This window comes from Dendrobates tinctorius, unplaced genomic scaffold (assembly GCF_039654945.1).
Source record: "Dendrobates tinctorius isolate UK_male_01 unplaced genomic scaffold, ASM3965494v1 ptg000151l, whole genome shotgun sequence".
NCBI classification, from domain to species: Eukaryota; Metazoa; Chordata; class Amphibia; order Anura; family Dendrobatidae; genus Dendrobates; species Dendrobates tinctorius.
Window position 1 is genome coordinate 31,094,979 of NW_027361818.1, and position 16,166 is coordinate 31,111,144.

The 16,166-nt window shown below is 39.7% G+C and overlaps 1 protein-coding gene across 1 annotated transcript; it reads left to right on the forward strand.

Moving 5' to 3' along the window:
* The first annotated feature begins 918 nt into the window (after positions 1-918).
* On the forward strand, positions 919-1,878 carry LOC141050175 (olfactory receptor 5B12-like). The gene has a single exon (XM_073547007.1). It carries the CDS (start codon positions 919-921, stop codon positions 1,876-1,878), a length of 960 nt encoding a protein of 319 aa, XP_073403108.1.
* The last annotated feature ends 14,288 nt before the right edge of the window (positions 1,879-16,166 follow it).

Here is a 16,166-nt window from a genome sequence, read left to right on the forward strand (position 1 = left end):
GGGTATACTAATAGATCACAGACTGAATATGAGTCAACAGTGTGATGCAGCAGCAAAAAAAGCAAATGCAATTCTAGGATGTATTAACAGAAGCATACAGTCTAGATCACGTGAAGTCATTATTTCCCTCTACTCCTCTTTGGTAAGACCTCATCTGGAATATTGTGTCCAGTTTTGGGCACCACATTTTAAAAAAGACATCAACAAACTGGAACAAGTTCAGAAAAGAGCGACCAGAATGGTGACCGGTCTGCAAACCCTGTCTTATGAGGAAAGGTTGCAGGATTTGGGAATGTTTAGTTTGCAAAAGAGAAGACTGAGAGGAGACTTAATAGCTGTCTACAAATATCTAAAGGGCTGTCACATTGTAGAAGGATCAACTTTATTCTCATTTGCACAAGGAAAGACTAGAAGCAATGGGATGAAACTGAATGGGAGGAGACACAGATTAGATATTAGAAAAAACTTTTTGACAGTTAGAGTGATCAATGAGTGGAACAGGCTGCCACGAGAAGTGGTGAGTTCTCCTTCAATGGAAGTCTTCAAACAGAGGCTGGACAGACATCTGACTGGGATGATTTAACGAATCCTGCTTTGAGCAGGGGGTTGGACCAGATGGCCCAGGAGGTCCCTTCCAACTCTACGATTCTATGATTCTATGATTCTACCATTTCTCTGTCCTACACTTACTTTCATTGGACAATTTTTTAAATGTACTGTATAAAAAGTATTTTAGTCTTGATGCATCCAACAGTAAGTCTGGTATAATATCTGCGACATGATTGTCTGATATTGTTAGAATTATGTATATAGGTCTTTATCTTCCAGGTTTTGTGTTTTTTTTGTGTCCCTCTCAAATCTGAATCCTTTTGATCTGTATATTTTTTGTCCTTTCATTCGCTAGTAAAGATCAATGTCATGGGCATCACAAACCAAACAAAAGTCACAGAGTTTATGTTTTCTGGACTGACTGATAATGAGAATCTGAAATTCTTCCTCTTCATACTAATCCTGCACGTCTACACTGTGACAATAGTGGCCAATGTTGGCCTGGTGGCTATTGTCTGTAACACATCAATCCTCCAGAACCCGATGTATTACTTCCTCAGTTACCTCTCTCTGGTGGACATTTTCTATTCCTCTACCATAACCCCTAAGATGCTGGTAGACCTTAAGCGTTTGGAGAAGACCATCTCCTTTGAAGGTTGTGCTCTCCAGTTCTTCTTCTATGCTGCTCTGGGATCTATTGAGACTCTTCTTCTCTCCACCATGTCCTATGACCGCTATGTTGCCATCTGCCATCCTCTACATTATGTCTCCATAATGACTAAGAAGAAATGTCTATGCCTTGTTCTTCTGTCCTTCACCATTGGCTTCTTACAGTCGTCAGTACTGACTGGCTGCTCTTATACACTTCGATTCTGTGGACCCAACCTGATCGACCACTTCTACTGTGATGCTCCTCTGGTCATGAGACTATCCTGCTCAGACACTTCTACATGTGACCTAGTCACTGTCTACATTGTAGGTGTTTTGGCCATAGGCTCTTTGATTACGATCCTTATTTCATACACCCTAATTATATTTTCAGTTATAAATATAAGATCTACAGAGGGTAGGAGCAAGGCCTTCAGTACCTGCTCTTCACACCTCATGTGTGTCTGCATCTTCTTTGGTACTGTTTTGTTCACATACATACGTCCTCCCTCCAGCATCTTTACTGTGCGAGACAAGGTGGCTTCTATCTTCTATACATCTGTGACTCCAATGCTAAACCCCTTGATATACAGTCTGAGGAACCAACGTGTGAGAGGAATTATAATACGATCAGTTCACATGCTTTCCAGGTCTCAACTATGGACTAGCATCAGAAAGTAACTTTCAACACTTTTTCAAGAAGTCAAGAGCAGAAAGATAACATGAAAGTAAAGTCTTCTCAACGACAGTCTTTAATTGTTGTGATTTTATTGATTGTGAAAAAAAGGGTGGTGTTACAATCCAAAAAAGGGTGGTGTTACAATCCAACGTTTCAGCTCTACTTCTCGAGCTTTCATCAGGGATATGACTACAATATATACAATAAAAGAACAAAAATCAATAAATAAACTTTATAAAGTATTATAAAACCAAAAATCTAGTGATAGGTGATACATAAGGTGGGGACAGTGTCATACATCCTTTGTGAAGGTGTGTATGGATCTATAATGATGTGAGGCCAGTGAGTATGTATTGTGGTGTGATACGGTGAACATGTGAGAGGTTGAACAGAGGAATAGAGTGAAGGTGTAAGGAGTTGAAAAGCATGAATGTGTAGGTAGTGTTGAGAAAGGGCATTAGGGGACAGTGAAGTGGAGTGGGAATAAAAGTGAGGTCATCTAAGGAGGCAGTGTGTAAGGGGTGCTCTTGGAAATGTTAAGGCATAAGGTATAAATACCTAGATCCTTGGTTTTGAGGTGTGTGTATAAGTGGTATAGGTTTGCCTTTGTAATCCAGCTGCTGGAACGGTACCTATAGTAACCACTGAGAAAGGGTATAGGTTAAGGAATAGCAAGGTATATACCTTGCTACCTTGCTACCTTACCTTGGAACGGTACCTATAGTAACCACTGAGAAAGGGTATAGGTTAAGGAATAGCAAGGTATATACCTTGCTATTCCTTAACCTATACCCTTTCTCAGTGGTTACTATAGGTACCGTTCCAGCAGCTGGATTACAAAGGCAAACCTATACCACTTATACACACACCTCAAAACCAAGGATCTAGGTATTTATACCTTATGCCTTAACATTTCCAAGAGCACCCCTTACACACTGTCTCCTTAGATGACCTCACTTTTATTCCCACTCCACTTCACTGTCCCCTAATGCCCTTTCTCAACACTACCTACACATTCATGCTTTTCAACTCCTTACACCTTCACTCTATTCCTCTGTTCAACCTCTCACATGTTCACCGTATCACACCACAATACATACTCACTGGCCTCACATCATTATAGATCCATACACACCTTCACAAAGGATGTATGACACTGTCCCCACCTTATGTATCACCTATCACTAGATTTTTGGTTTTATAATACTTTATAAAGTTTATTTATTGATTTTTGTTCTTTTATTGTATATATTGTAGTCATATCCCTGATGAAAGCTCGAGAAGTAGAGCTGAAACGTTGGATTGTAACACCACCCTTTTTTGGATTGTAACACCACCCTTTTTTTCACAATCAATAAAATCACAACAATTAAAGACTGTCGTTGAGAAGACTTTACTTTCATGTTATTAGTGTGCCGGGGTTACTCCTATACTTTAGTCTTGTTTTTTCCCAGAGCACCTAAGTTGGGGTTTGAGCCTGTCATATCTATTTTATAAGAGCAGAAAGATAGCCCATGTGACCTGTCCTTTGCACACAATACATCACTGTTGTGAACACTTTTGACCTGGCTTCTGGGCTCCCTCTGGTGGTTGCTGCTGGTAATGGAGCTGGTCTGGCTGACAGAAGTCAATCACCTGAGGATGATGATTGGAGATCAGGTGTTACATACTGGAGAGATTTAAGTGAGCAACCTTCCCTCAGTTGTTGCTGGTGATTTGGTTTGCTTTCTGAGCATTTTGGAAGTCTGCTTGCCTCCTGCTCCATCCTGCATCTTTCAGATAAGTTATTTGTTGTCTTGAATCTTTTTACATTTTGTTCCATTTTTGCTTTTCTCTGATTGCTGCTTTGCTGGTGTGAGTCCAGCCTGGTTCCCTGCTGGGACCTGTGCTGAACCCTGTTTCATATGCCACAGCTTATGTCAGTCTTTTCAGTATCTCTAGTTCCCTCTTATATCAGTATCCTTGTTTTGCGTCCAGTTCACACCAGAGTTCTGATTTAGTAGGGGAGAGGTCGTGTGGCCTCAGTATTTTTGCTCATCAGACGTGTTGGATTTTTCTTAGGGGTTTTTGCGTGATTGCAGACAGTATCATTTCCTGTCCTGTTCTATCTAGACAGTTTGGGCCCCATCATTTGCTTACTCTATTTTCTGCCTGTGTTTGTGCCTCATCTTGTCTCACCGGCAATATATGTTCGGGGGCTATCTATTCCTTGGGGTTTCTGCTCTGGGGCAGTTTAGCTCTCCCATTTCTCTCTTTAGGCTTAGTTAATTCTTTGACTGTGCTGAGACGTCTAGGGCATCGTAGGTACATCCCATGGCTAATTCTAGTTGTGTCGTCAGTTTAGGGGTCTGCAATCCGCTAAGCTACCAACCTCTCTGGTTATCTGGTTGCCTCGCCTATTCCCCTGCTATCCTCCTCGGTTCCCTAATCATAAAAGAATCACCAGCCACAACTGAGGGAAGGTGGCTCACTTAAATCTCTCCAGTCTGTAACACCTGACCTCCATTCATCATCCTCAGGTGATTGACTTCTGTCAGCCAGACCAGCTCCATTACCAGCAGTGTTAAATATACTTATTCCTGCATATTTATTTATTCAGGACTTGATACCAGATTTGATTCTCTAAAGGAAATTTCACAAAGTTTCTTATAAAAAAAATCTAGTGGTTTATTTGGATTGTCCACCAAAAAAGATCATTACAGGAAAACAAAATAGGTGAAATAGATGAAATAGTTACATTGTCCATATCAAAGTTTGTATTCTTCTTTACTGCGATTCTGAATGGTAAAAGGCGTCTGGTTAACTTACATATCAGCTGTCCATTCAACGTAGTGGCCGAAGAGAGTGAAGAAGAGAGAGCCCCTCCTTCTTGCAGGCCATGTATTATATACGTCCCACAGAGCACGTGGTCTCTATATATGGGGTTGACCTTTACCATGAGCTGAATGCAGAAATAACCTGTCAGCTAATAGCAATGTGCTCGGTACAGAACTAAATGTAATAAGAAAATAAATTAATAATAGTTAACAATTCCCACTTTTGAGGGTGACAGACATCAATTGGTACCCTCAAAGTAGATAAGTTCATCTTTAGGATAATAAGATCTTCTTTCTTCTTTTCTTCTTCTTTTAAAAAATAATGCAATATCCTTATTATTATTAATAATAATAATAATAATAATAATAATAATATCAGATTATTGTTATACGTACTCAATAACATAATGATGTGAATTCATTTTATGGTAAGCTGTGATTAATATTCATATAAAATGTATAATTATTCCCTAAATCTAAATTGAAGCATCTCAGGTCCAGTCATCATCATCTGATGTCATCTGGTCTTCATTTTGATGTCTTCTGTCTTCTTCTTGGTTCTTTTAAAACACAGTCTTTATATGATAATTCCTTTGAAATAGCATGTAGATATTGTAGAGATCGTGTGTCATGTGTCAATCAAAGTCCATAAATTCAAATGTTAATAAGAAAACAAAGTCCATAGATGAAATGCAGCTTTAATATCTGTGCAGTGTCACCTGCAAAGACTTGGACTTACGTACATTGGCTCGCCTTGGATATTTCTGGAATCCTCCATCGGCACCGGTCTTGGAACAGGTGTGACGTCTTTGGTCAGCAAAGTAAGGGTTAAAATGACTCTTCCTTGCTAAACATAGCACCATAACCAGTCCTCAGTCCTAATGCACAGGACACATGTCAGGGTTGTAGCTTCCTGACAATTACCTTCATTGTTCACCAGCCTTCATTGAAGCTTTACAGGTGATAGGAAACCACTGGAACTTGGTAAGAATGTGATAACACAGTTCATCTCAATCAAATCAATCAATCAAATCAAATCAATCAATCAAATTTATTATCGCCAAGTACATATTACATATATACAAGGAATTCTTTGTGGCAAAGAGGCAACATAATATATAACAACAGATACAACAAGTAACATCTAACAAGACAGATACAGTATATAGTCTACACATGACGATTTAATTGTTGAACAGAGAGTGGATAGAAGCTGTTCATATGGCGGTTGGTACTGCATTTGGGGACTCTGAAGCGACGTCCTGAAGGGAGTAGTTGGAATGAGGAGTGTCCCGGGTGAGAGGGATCGGATGAAATTTTCAATGCGTGGGATCGAATACTCTTATCATAAAGATCCTGGATTTTAGGCAGGGGGGGAGCCTATAATTCTCTCTGCTGTTCTGAAAGTCCTTTGTAAGCGGAGTTTGTCATGCGCAGTGGCTCCCCCATACCAGACTATCAGAGAGGAACAAATCACAGATCTGATGACAGCATTAAAGAATAAGATCAGCAGATTCTTAGACAAACCATATCTTTTCAGCTGACGCAGGAAGAACATCCTCTGTTGTGCTTTTCTTATAACAGCATCCACGTTTTTCCCCCATTTAAGATCATGAGAGACGATAACACCAAGGAATTTGGTCTCTGTGACCCTAAGAACCACTTCGTCATGGATGTAGATTGGAAGTATCTCATGTTGATCTTTCCTAAAATCCACAACCATCTCAGCAGTTTTTTTAGTGTTGAGTACAAGATTATTGGCTTTACACCAGTCACATATTCTTTCCACCTCACTCCGATACAAGTCTTCAGCATTTCCCCTGATGAGACCAATCAGTGTCATATCATCGGCAAATTTCAAGATTTTTACTGAGTCTGCTGAAGAGATGCAATCATTCGTATAGAGAGAAAACAGTAACGGGGACAAAACACACCCCTGAGGTGCCCCGATGTTTGTGACCAAGGTGTCCGAAGTGAATGGTCCAACTTTTACACTCTGTATCCTGGCTGTCAGGAAGTTATAAATCCGCAAGCATAAGTTGAGAGGGACTCCAAGAGCTACCATTTTCTTATGAAGTAAATTCGGATCAATGGTATTGAACGCTGAGCTAAAGTCCATGAAAAGAATCCGGACATATGAGTGCAGTTCATCTGTATGATCCAAAATGTACTTCAGTGCCAGATTGACAGTGTCGTTTGCCGAACGATTCTCCTTATAGGCAAACTGAAGCGGGTCCCATAGCTTCTGCGTGAATTTTATCAGGTGGGACATCATAATTCTTTCGAAGACTTTCATAGCTACAGATGTGAGTGCTACTGGTCTATAGTCGTTCAACTCAGAGGATCCCACTTTCTTGGGGACAGGGATAATTGTGGAATTTTTCCAACACTGAGGTACAACGCACTCTTTCAGTGACACATTGTATATATTTGTCAGTATAGGGGCAAGCTGGGTAGCACATACTTTCAGACACATTGGAGATACACCATCAGGGCCAGGTGCCTTTTTGACCTTAAGTCCCTTCAGGATGCGTATCACCTCTGCCTCGGAGATCACTACTTGGGTGTTGCACAATGAATGATCTTTATATGAACAGACTGAGGAGCTTAGAGATGAATAGCCACTGTGTGTAGAGCTTGCCTCAAATCTGCAGTAGAATTCATTTAACTCTGTTGCCAGACTTCTGCTGGGGTTCACTATAGTGGGGTGGCTTTTATAATTGGTGACATCTCTTAATCCTCTCCATGCAGATCTAGTATCTTTTGATGAGAACCTTTCCTCCAGAATCTTTGCATACTCGTGTTTGGCTAACTTGATCTCTTTAGATAGCGAGTTCCTAAGTTTCTTGCATCGTATGCATCTCAGCATCGTAGGATCCTCGTCCTCTGCACTTGTGGTTGTCAGTGGTGGAATGAATTGTAATTGACTGTCTATTACTCAAAAATCATAGCTTTGTTACCTTCAGGACTTCGGGATAGCGTTTTTCTTCTTGCAACTGGTAAGAATCAATTGAATTTAGAAATTTGAAAAATCCTTATTATTGTGATTTCAGTATCTTGCTTGAAGTCTTCATTCCCTATTCTATACCACATCTGGTAATTTCCCTAACCTATAATATCACAGCGTACCATAGCAATCAGTAATATCCATATAATCATTATCAGAATTTGTACCATATATGAAATTCATGTTTGGAATAATAAACCAATAATAAGTGATAATACGTTATTAACCGTGAAGTGGAATTCTTGGATCTCAAGCTTGTTGTGAGTGGTTCCCATATCACTACCACGCTATATCGGAAGCCTACTTCCACTAATAGTTTGTTACACTTTACGAGCTTTCATCCCCAACACCTCAAGAATGGCATCCCCAAGGGCCAATTCTATCGGGCCAAAAGAAATTGCAGTACCAAGGAGGATTTCTTGTTGCAGGCACGGGACTTAACCTGTCGCTTTAGGGATAGGGGATATCCTAAAAAGGTAATCACAAAAGCATTTATGGCTGCAAGGGATGTAGACAGGGACCAACTGTTACAACCTTGGGCTAAGGGGTCTTCCAAGCCATTGGGCATTATCACCCCCTATAACAATCAATGGCAAGATGTACGGGGGATTCTAGCTAGGCACTGGGGGATTCTTCTTAGCGAATCCAGATTAAAGCCCCACATTTCTACACAACCTAGTTTGGTGGCAAGGAGGGCTAGGAATCTTAAGGACTGTTTGAGCCACAGCCATTTTAAACGTCCGTTCAAGAGACTTAATAGGGGCATACGGCTCAATGGCACCTTCCCTTGTGGAAACTGCAATATGTGCCCGTCTATGATTAGTGATAACATTCTCACCCTGCCTTCTTTCCCGTTTCAGATCAAGACGGACACTTATTTCAACTGTAAATCTCATTATCTGGTTTATGCCTTAATATGTCCTTGCCCAAAAATCTATGTGGGACAGACAACCCAGGAACTGAGGAGGCGGATGCAGCAGCATTGCTCAAGTATCACCACTGCCAAAAAGGACATCGAAAAAGGCAACACAATTACGCCAGTTGCCGCACATTACTTGGCTGCACACAATTCACAGTGGTTTGGAACCAGGATCCTTGGTTTGGAATCTGTACAACCGGACATTAGGGGTGAGGACATCATTTTGGAGCTTCTTAGGCGCGAATCGAAATGGATTTTCAATCTCAACTCACTAGCTCCTGTTGGTCTGAATGAGGATCTATTGTTTACAGGATTTTATAAGCAAACTTGACTTGTCGGTCCAGATGCCTTTTTGGGTGACAGTGGCACCGAGTTCTTCAACGCATCCTTTGTAACAACTCTTCTGTATGGTTGAGCCCCTTTTTTTTTTTTTTTGTCATATAAACAGCATACCAAAATAATATATATTTTTTCCTAGAATCGTTATTGACTTGTATATATGTACAGGTTGTCTCTAATGAGTTGTTTTGAGATGTCCAGCTCTCTTCTGTGGGTTTACCTCAATTTGTGAAAATCCTACAGCAATATTGTATCGTCTATACTATTCAATACCTTGGCTATGTGGCTTATTATGGCCATTTTCTAATCTGCCTATTATAGGTGTAAGATTCTTTATTCAATATAACTATTATATGCCATATATTGTTTCTTCTGTCTGCTTGAGAGGCAAAGAGGCTAATAAATCTTGCCTATACTTGTATCAGTAGTACATTTTTTATATCCTATTGTACAATACAGAGCAGGGTATAAAAAAATTTTCTCCTGCTATTATTATTGAGTGAATAATTCATTTATCTCTGGGTGAACAGTGATTTTTGTCCTATGACCCTTTATTTGTACTTTTGCAATCTGGGGCACTTTGGATTCCTCCTCTTGATTATACATAGCAGTCTCTTGGGGCATCGCGGGTGGGCCCACAAATGGCCTTTTTCATCACACTATTTTCTTGGGTAATTTTTGGTGGCTCATATGGGCTTCTCTGCCATCTAATTATACACATTCAGTGAGTTTGGTTTTATACCGGTATTATTTGGTACAGATTATGAGTAATATTCCAAACCCATTGTGGAACAACACTCTGGTTTGCCCATCACTATTTGGCCTCCAGGTCGTTGTCCAGAGAGACTAGTCGGTAGGCCTTTAAAATGTGTAGTTCTCTGGAACTGTTTGATCTCATCCGTCATTGTGAAATACCATATCCCTATGTGACTTTTGACTATCACTAAGTTTTCACCTTCTTTGATGAATTTCCATCATGATGTGCTTTAGGTTTTTTATATGGTCATAAGTGTCATAAGTGGTTACCATATAGCCACCCTTGGACATTATACCATATATTGTCAGAGGATATTTTTTTCAGTCTTTCTTGACTAGGGTTGTACCACTGTAACATCTCCATACAGGACATTTCTGTGCACAATCGTCGACACCATGAATGCACATATCATCTTGTTTCGGATACGGTTCATGTAGCATATTTTATAAGCGTCATCAGTCTATTATTTTATTCAGCACATATGGCCTAACTTGGGGCTTTTTTTTTTTTTCCCCTGCTTTTGCTACTATACTATTATTCCTGGCTGTTATATGTATATATCGATCATTATATCATATGATGAACCAGAGATACGGAGATGGCTAGTGCCTGTGTTGCCACCTTTTTGTGCACGTGCATTTTTTTTTTTTTTTTTCATTGCTATCATGACAACCTGGCATTTTCCATATATAGGAATGCGCCTTATGAGTGCTCTATGCTGATTGGATTATATTTAGGAACGCGCTACATGAGTGTTCTATACTGATAGGACTTTTTCATAATTAGCATTCAGTTCTATTTAGTTATTTTTCGTGTCTGTACACTGTTGTTTCTGGTTGACTTTTGTATATAATGTACATTATACCGCACGATGCGTCATTGTACAGGCATTGTTTTCATTATCACCATTGTATTATTATGCCCAGACGCACGCTCTGTATTAAGGGGATTATTGCTGAGATTTTCTAGCGCATGCGCTGTCTGTCTAACTGTATGGTCATTATTATTGGTGTCTATTTTGTGTTTAATAAAATCGCCGTACTTGTTGGTGCACTGATACTCCTGGTCGCTACATAAACTGAAGTTCACACTGTGTGATGTGCCACTGGTTTAGGGATGGATAGCGCGCATGCTGTCACCTCCCTCTCTTGTTACACCGTTACCATGGCTACTTGAACCTATGACGTACTTCCTGTATTGAAGGAACTAGAGCGTGCGCTGTGATTTTTTTTGGCGCTTGCGCTCTGTGTTTGTCTGGTGATTACCATGACAACTTCATGAGAACACCCACTAACGTCCGGCTAAATGACCAACAGAGCATGTGCATTCCACTCTGCCCTTTCATCACATGCCTCTCCTGTGCTTAATGAGTTTCCCAATGGCCTGGTAAGCGGCGCAGCTGCGCACTATTGTTCAATCACTGACTGTATTTTCAATTACTGGAATAATAAACCAATAATAAGTGATAATACGTTATTAACCGTATTCTTCATGTGATAGAACATTTTTTTATGTCATAGGTGTAATTACATTTTTCAACCCCTAGGTGTCAGTGTGTTTTTTTTATGTTGCAAGTGTTTCCATCTTTATTACTAAAACTTTATTAATAGAATATATTAATTAGACCAATAATACGTAAGAATGTATAGCCACGAACCAAAATAAGAATATATGAATGAATGAATGAAAGAATGAAAGAATTGCTGAATGTAACTCAGAATTGAAACATTTTTCCTTATAATGGAACCATAACATCGCTATATGTAATGAAGCAATATTCTCATACTAGACATTGCTTTATTAAATATCGATGTGTTTTTTTCTTGATTGAGAGAAAAAATAAAAATTTAAGAATTAAAAAATAAAAATAAAGTAAGAATTATAAAAATTGAAAATTGAAAATGAAAAATAAAAATAAAAATAAGGCCTTTATGTTGAAAACAAATGCAGAGTAGTGATGTCCTCAGTAACACAGACCCTTAATATTTCCATGATCTGGATTATTTCTTATTTGTCAGAAACTTGTGCTACCAAAATATTCAAATTATGCAACTTTGCATGTAATACCCTTCTTAGTGTAAAGAAATGACTCTTTATAATAATAAATGTTATTATACCCAATAATTATGCCATTGTACCTTATTTATATTTCTTTATTAAAATGTGTGAGGAAGAGGTATTAATCAAATGTGATGATTGTAGTCAGGATCAAAAACCCATTTCCCCCTTAATACCAAAAAATATTGTGTTATGAAATAATTCACTTATCAAAACCAAAATTAAAAATAATTAATTTATAAATTATTTGTGTAAATTCTAGACTTGCTTTATACCATATACAGTTAGGTCCATATATATTTGGACAGACATTTTTCTAATTTTGTTTCTAGACATTACCACAATGAATTTTAAACAAAACAATTCAGCTGCAGGTGAAGTTCAGACTTTCAGCTTTCATTTGAGGGTATCCACATTAACATTGGATGAAGGGTTTAGGAGTTTCAGCTCCTTAACATGGGCCACCCTGCTTTTAAAAGGGACCAAAAGTAATTGGACAGATTAAATAATAGTAAATAAAATGTTCATTTCTAGTACTTGGTTGAAAACCCTTTGTTGGCAATGACTGCCTGAAGTCTTGAACTCATGGACATCACCAGACGCTGTGTTTCCTCCTTTTTGATGCTCTGCCAGGCCTTCACTGCGGTGGTTTTCAGTTGCTGTTTGTTTGTGGGCCTTTCTGTCTGAAGTTTAGTCTTTAACAAGTGAAATGCATGCTCAATTGGGCTGAGGTCAGGTGACTGACTTGGCCATTCCAGAATATTCCACTTCTTTGCTTTAATAAACTCCTGGGTTGCTTTGGCTTTATGTTTTGGGTCATTGTCCGTCTGTAGTATGAAACGACGACCAATCAGTTTGGCTGCATTTGGCTGATCTGAGCACACAGTATGGCTCTGAATAGCTCAGAATTCATTTGGCTGCTTCTGTCCTGTGTCCCATCATCAATAAACACTAGTGACCCAGTGCCACTGGCAGCCATGCATGCCCAAGCCATCACACTGCCTCCGCCGTGTCTTACAGATGATGTGGTATGCTTTGGATCATGAGCTGTACCACGCCTTCACCATACTTTTCTCTTTCCATCATTCTGGTAGAGGTTGATCTTGGTTTCATCTGTCCATAGAATGTTCTTCCAGAACTGTGCTGGCTTTTTTAGATGTTTTTTAGCAAAGTCCAGTCTAGCCTTTTGATTCTTGATGCTTATGAGTGGCTTGCACCGTGCAGTGACCCCTCTGTATTTACTTTCATGCAGTCTTCTCTTTATGGTAGATTTGGATATTGATACGCCGACCTCCTGGAGAGTGTTGGTCACTTGGTTAGCTGTTGTGAAGGGGTTTCTCTTCACCATGGAGACTATTCTGCGATCATCCACCACTGTTGTCTTCCGTGGGTGCCCAGGTCTTTTTTGCATTTATGAGTTCACCAGTGCTTTCTTTCTTTCTCAGGATTTACCAAACTGTAGATTTTGCCACTCCTAATGTTGTAGCAGTTTCTCGGATGAGTTTTTTCTGTTTTTGCAGCTTAAGGATGGCTTGTTTCACCTGCATGGAGAGCTTCTTTGACCGCATGTTTCCTTCACAGCAAAACCTTCCAAATGCAAGCACCACACCTCAAATCAACTCCAGGCCTTTTATCTGCTTAATTGAGAATGACATAACGAAGGGATTGCCCACACCTGTCCATGAAATAGCCTTGGAGTCAATTGTCCAATTACTTTTGGTCCCTTTAAAAACAGGGTGGCCCATGTTAAGGAGCTGAAACTCCTAAACCCTTCATCCAATTTTAATGTGGATACCCTCAAATGAAAGCTGAAAGTCTGAACTTCAACGGCATCTAAATTGTTTTGTTTAAAATTCATTGTGGTAATGTCTAGAACCAAAATTAGAAAAATGTTGTCTCTGTCCAAATTATATGGACCTAACTGTATATAGGGTGGGTCATTTATATGGATACACCTGGGTGGGCCATTTATAAAGTTGGAATCCAAAATGGCCGACTTCAAAATGGTTGCCATGGTCACCACCCATCTTGAAAAGTTTTCCCCCTCCCATATACTAATGTGCCACAAACAAGAAGTTGATATCACCAACCATTCCCATTTAGTTTAGGTTTATCCATAAAAATGGCCCACCCAGGTGTATCCATATATATGCCCGGGCATAGTAACTAACTGTGGTTATAACAAATTATAATGATTATATTTCACATAAATTGTCATTGTCATCTCCTCCTGTATATAGTATACTGTATACCTGTTTGTCATCTCCCCTTTGTATAGTATATTCTTGTGTGTCATCTCCACTGTATATAGTATATACTTGTATGTCATCTCCCCTGTATATAGTATATACTTGTATGTCATCTCCCCGTATATAGTATATACCTGTATGCCATCTCCTCCTGTATATAGTGCATACCTGTGTGTCATCTCCACTGTATATAGTATATACCTGTATGTCATCTCCCCTGTATATAGTATATACCTGTGTGTCATCTCCCCTGTATATAGTATATACCTGTGTGTCATTTCCCCTGTATATAGTATATACTTGTATGTCATCTCCTCCTGTATATAGTATATACCTGTATGTCATCTCCACTGTATATAGTATATACCTGTATGTCATCTCCCCTGTATATAGTATATACCTGTGTGTCATCTCCCCTGTATATAGTATATACCTGTGTGTCATCTCCCCTGTATATAGTATATACCTGTGTGTCATCTCCCCTGTATATAGTATATACCTGTATGCCATCTCCTCCTGTATATAGTGCATACCTGTGTGTCATCTCCACTGTATATAGTATATACCTGTATGTCATCTCCCCTGTATATAGTATATACCTGTGTGTCATCTCCCCTGTATATAGTATATACCTGTGTGTCATCTCCCCGTATATAGTATATACTTGTATGTCATCTCCTCCTGTATATAGTATATACCTGTGTGTCATCTCCCCTGTATATAGTATATACCTGTGTGTGATCTCCCCTGTATATAGTATAAACTTGTATGTCATCTCCTCCTGTATATAGTATATACCTGTGTCATCTCCTCCTGTATATAGCGTATACCTGTGTCATCTCCTCCTGTATATAGTATATACCTGTGTGTCATCTCCCCTGTATATAGTATATACCTGTGTGTGATCTCCCCTGTATATAGTATAAACTTGTATGTCATCTCCTCCTGTATATAGTATATACCTGTGTCATCTCCTCCTGTATATAGCGTATACCTGTGTCATCTCCTCCTGTATATAGTATATACCTGTGTGTCATCTCTCCTGTATATAGTGTATACCTGTGTGTCATCTCCCCTGTATATAGTATATACGTTCCCTCCCATCTGTACACAGAGGAGGCGCAGTGTCCATGCAGCACAGAGCATTTTAGTGTGACGGCTCCTCCCCCTGATGCTCGGTTCTTCGCATCTAAGGCCACAGTGTGAGGAGCAGACATCAGAGCTACCTGGCATGGTGACTTCTGGGGATGCTCGGGGGGCGTACACACACACATACGTACACTTAATTTTCAGATATATATCAAGCCTGACGTTTAGTAATGAACAGGTGTCAGCCAGATACCCTAATTAATAAGATGGTAAATAGTTTAATAGAAGACACACACGAAATCTGTGTGATACGCAATATCTGTTTAATTTTCAATAAATTTATTTTAAAAAATTGTGTGGGCTCCCGGGTAATTTTCTTAGCCCGCAGAGGGAAAGCTGACGGCTGAGGGCTGATGTTATTACTCTGGGAAGGAGCCAATAGCCATTAAGGTTCCCAGGCGGTTATCAGCTCACAGCTGTTTGGTTGGCCTTTACTGGCTAGTTTACCCCTTATAAAATCGAACCATCAAAGGCTAGGCAGACAGCTGCGGGTTGATATTAATAGCCTGGGAAGAGGTCATGTATATTGGCACCCGCCAGGCTTTAGGCACTACATTGCAGATTTGGTGCACTTCTGTGCATCATAAACAGCGTCGGACTGGAACACCTTGGGCCCACCAGAGAAAATCATTCTTGGGGCCCACTATGTAGCTGCATAGAGTTAAATACCAGACCACCAATTATGCGGTAAAACACGCTAATATCCGGGTATAATATAAGGTTGTACATGTCTTAATTATGTAGCAGGAGTTGGGGTAGCCCCCTCATAGAATATAAAGCAGCCCCCTCACATAGTATAATGCAGCCATCTCATAGAATATAATGCAGCCATCTCATAGAATATAATACTGCCCCCCTCATAGGGTATAATACTGCCCCCCTCATAGGGAATAATGCACCCCCTCATAGGGTATAATGCACCCCTTCATAGGGTATAATGCACCCCCTCATAGGGTATAATGCTGCCCCCCTCATAGGGTATAATACTGCCCCCCT

Excerpts from the sequence above, each read along its gene's own strand:
- LOC141050175 (XM_073547007.1), top strand. The coding sequence starts at position 919 with ATGGGCATCACAAACCAAACAAAAGTCACAGAGTTTATGTTTTCTGGA.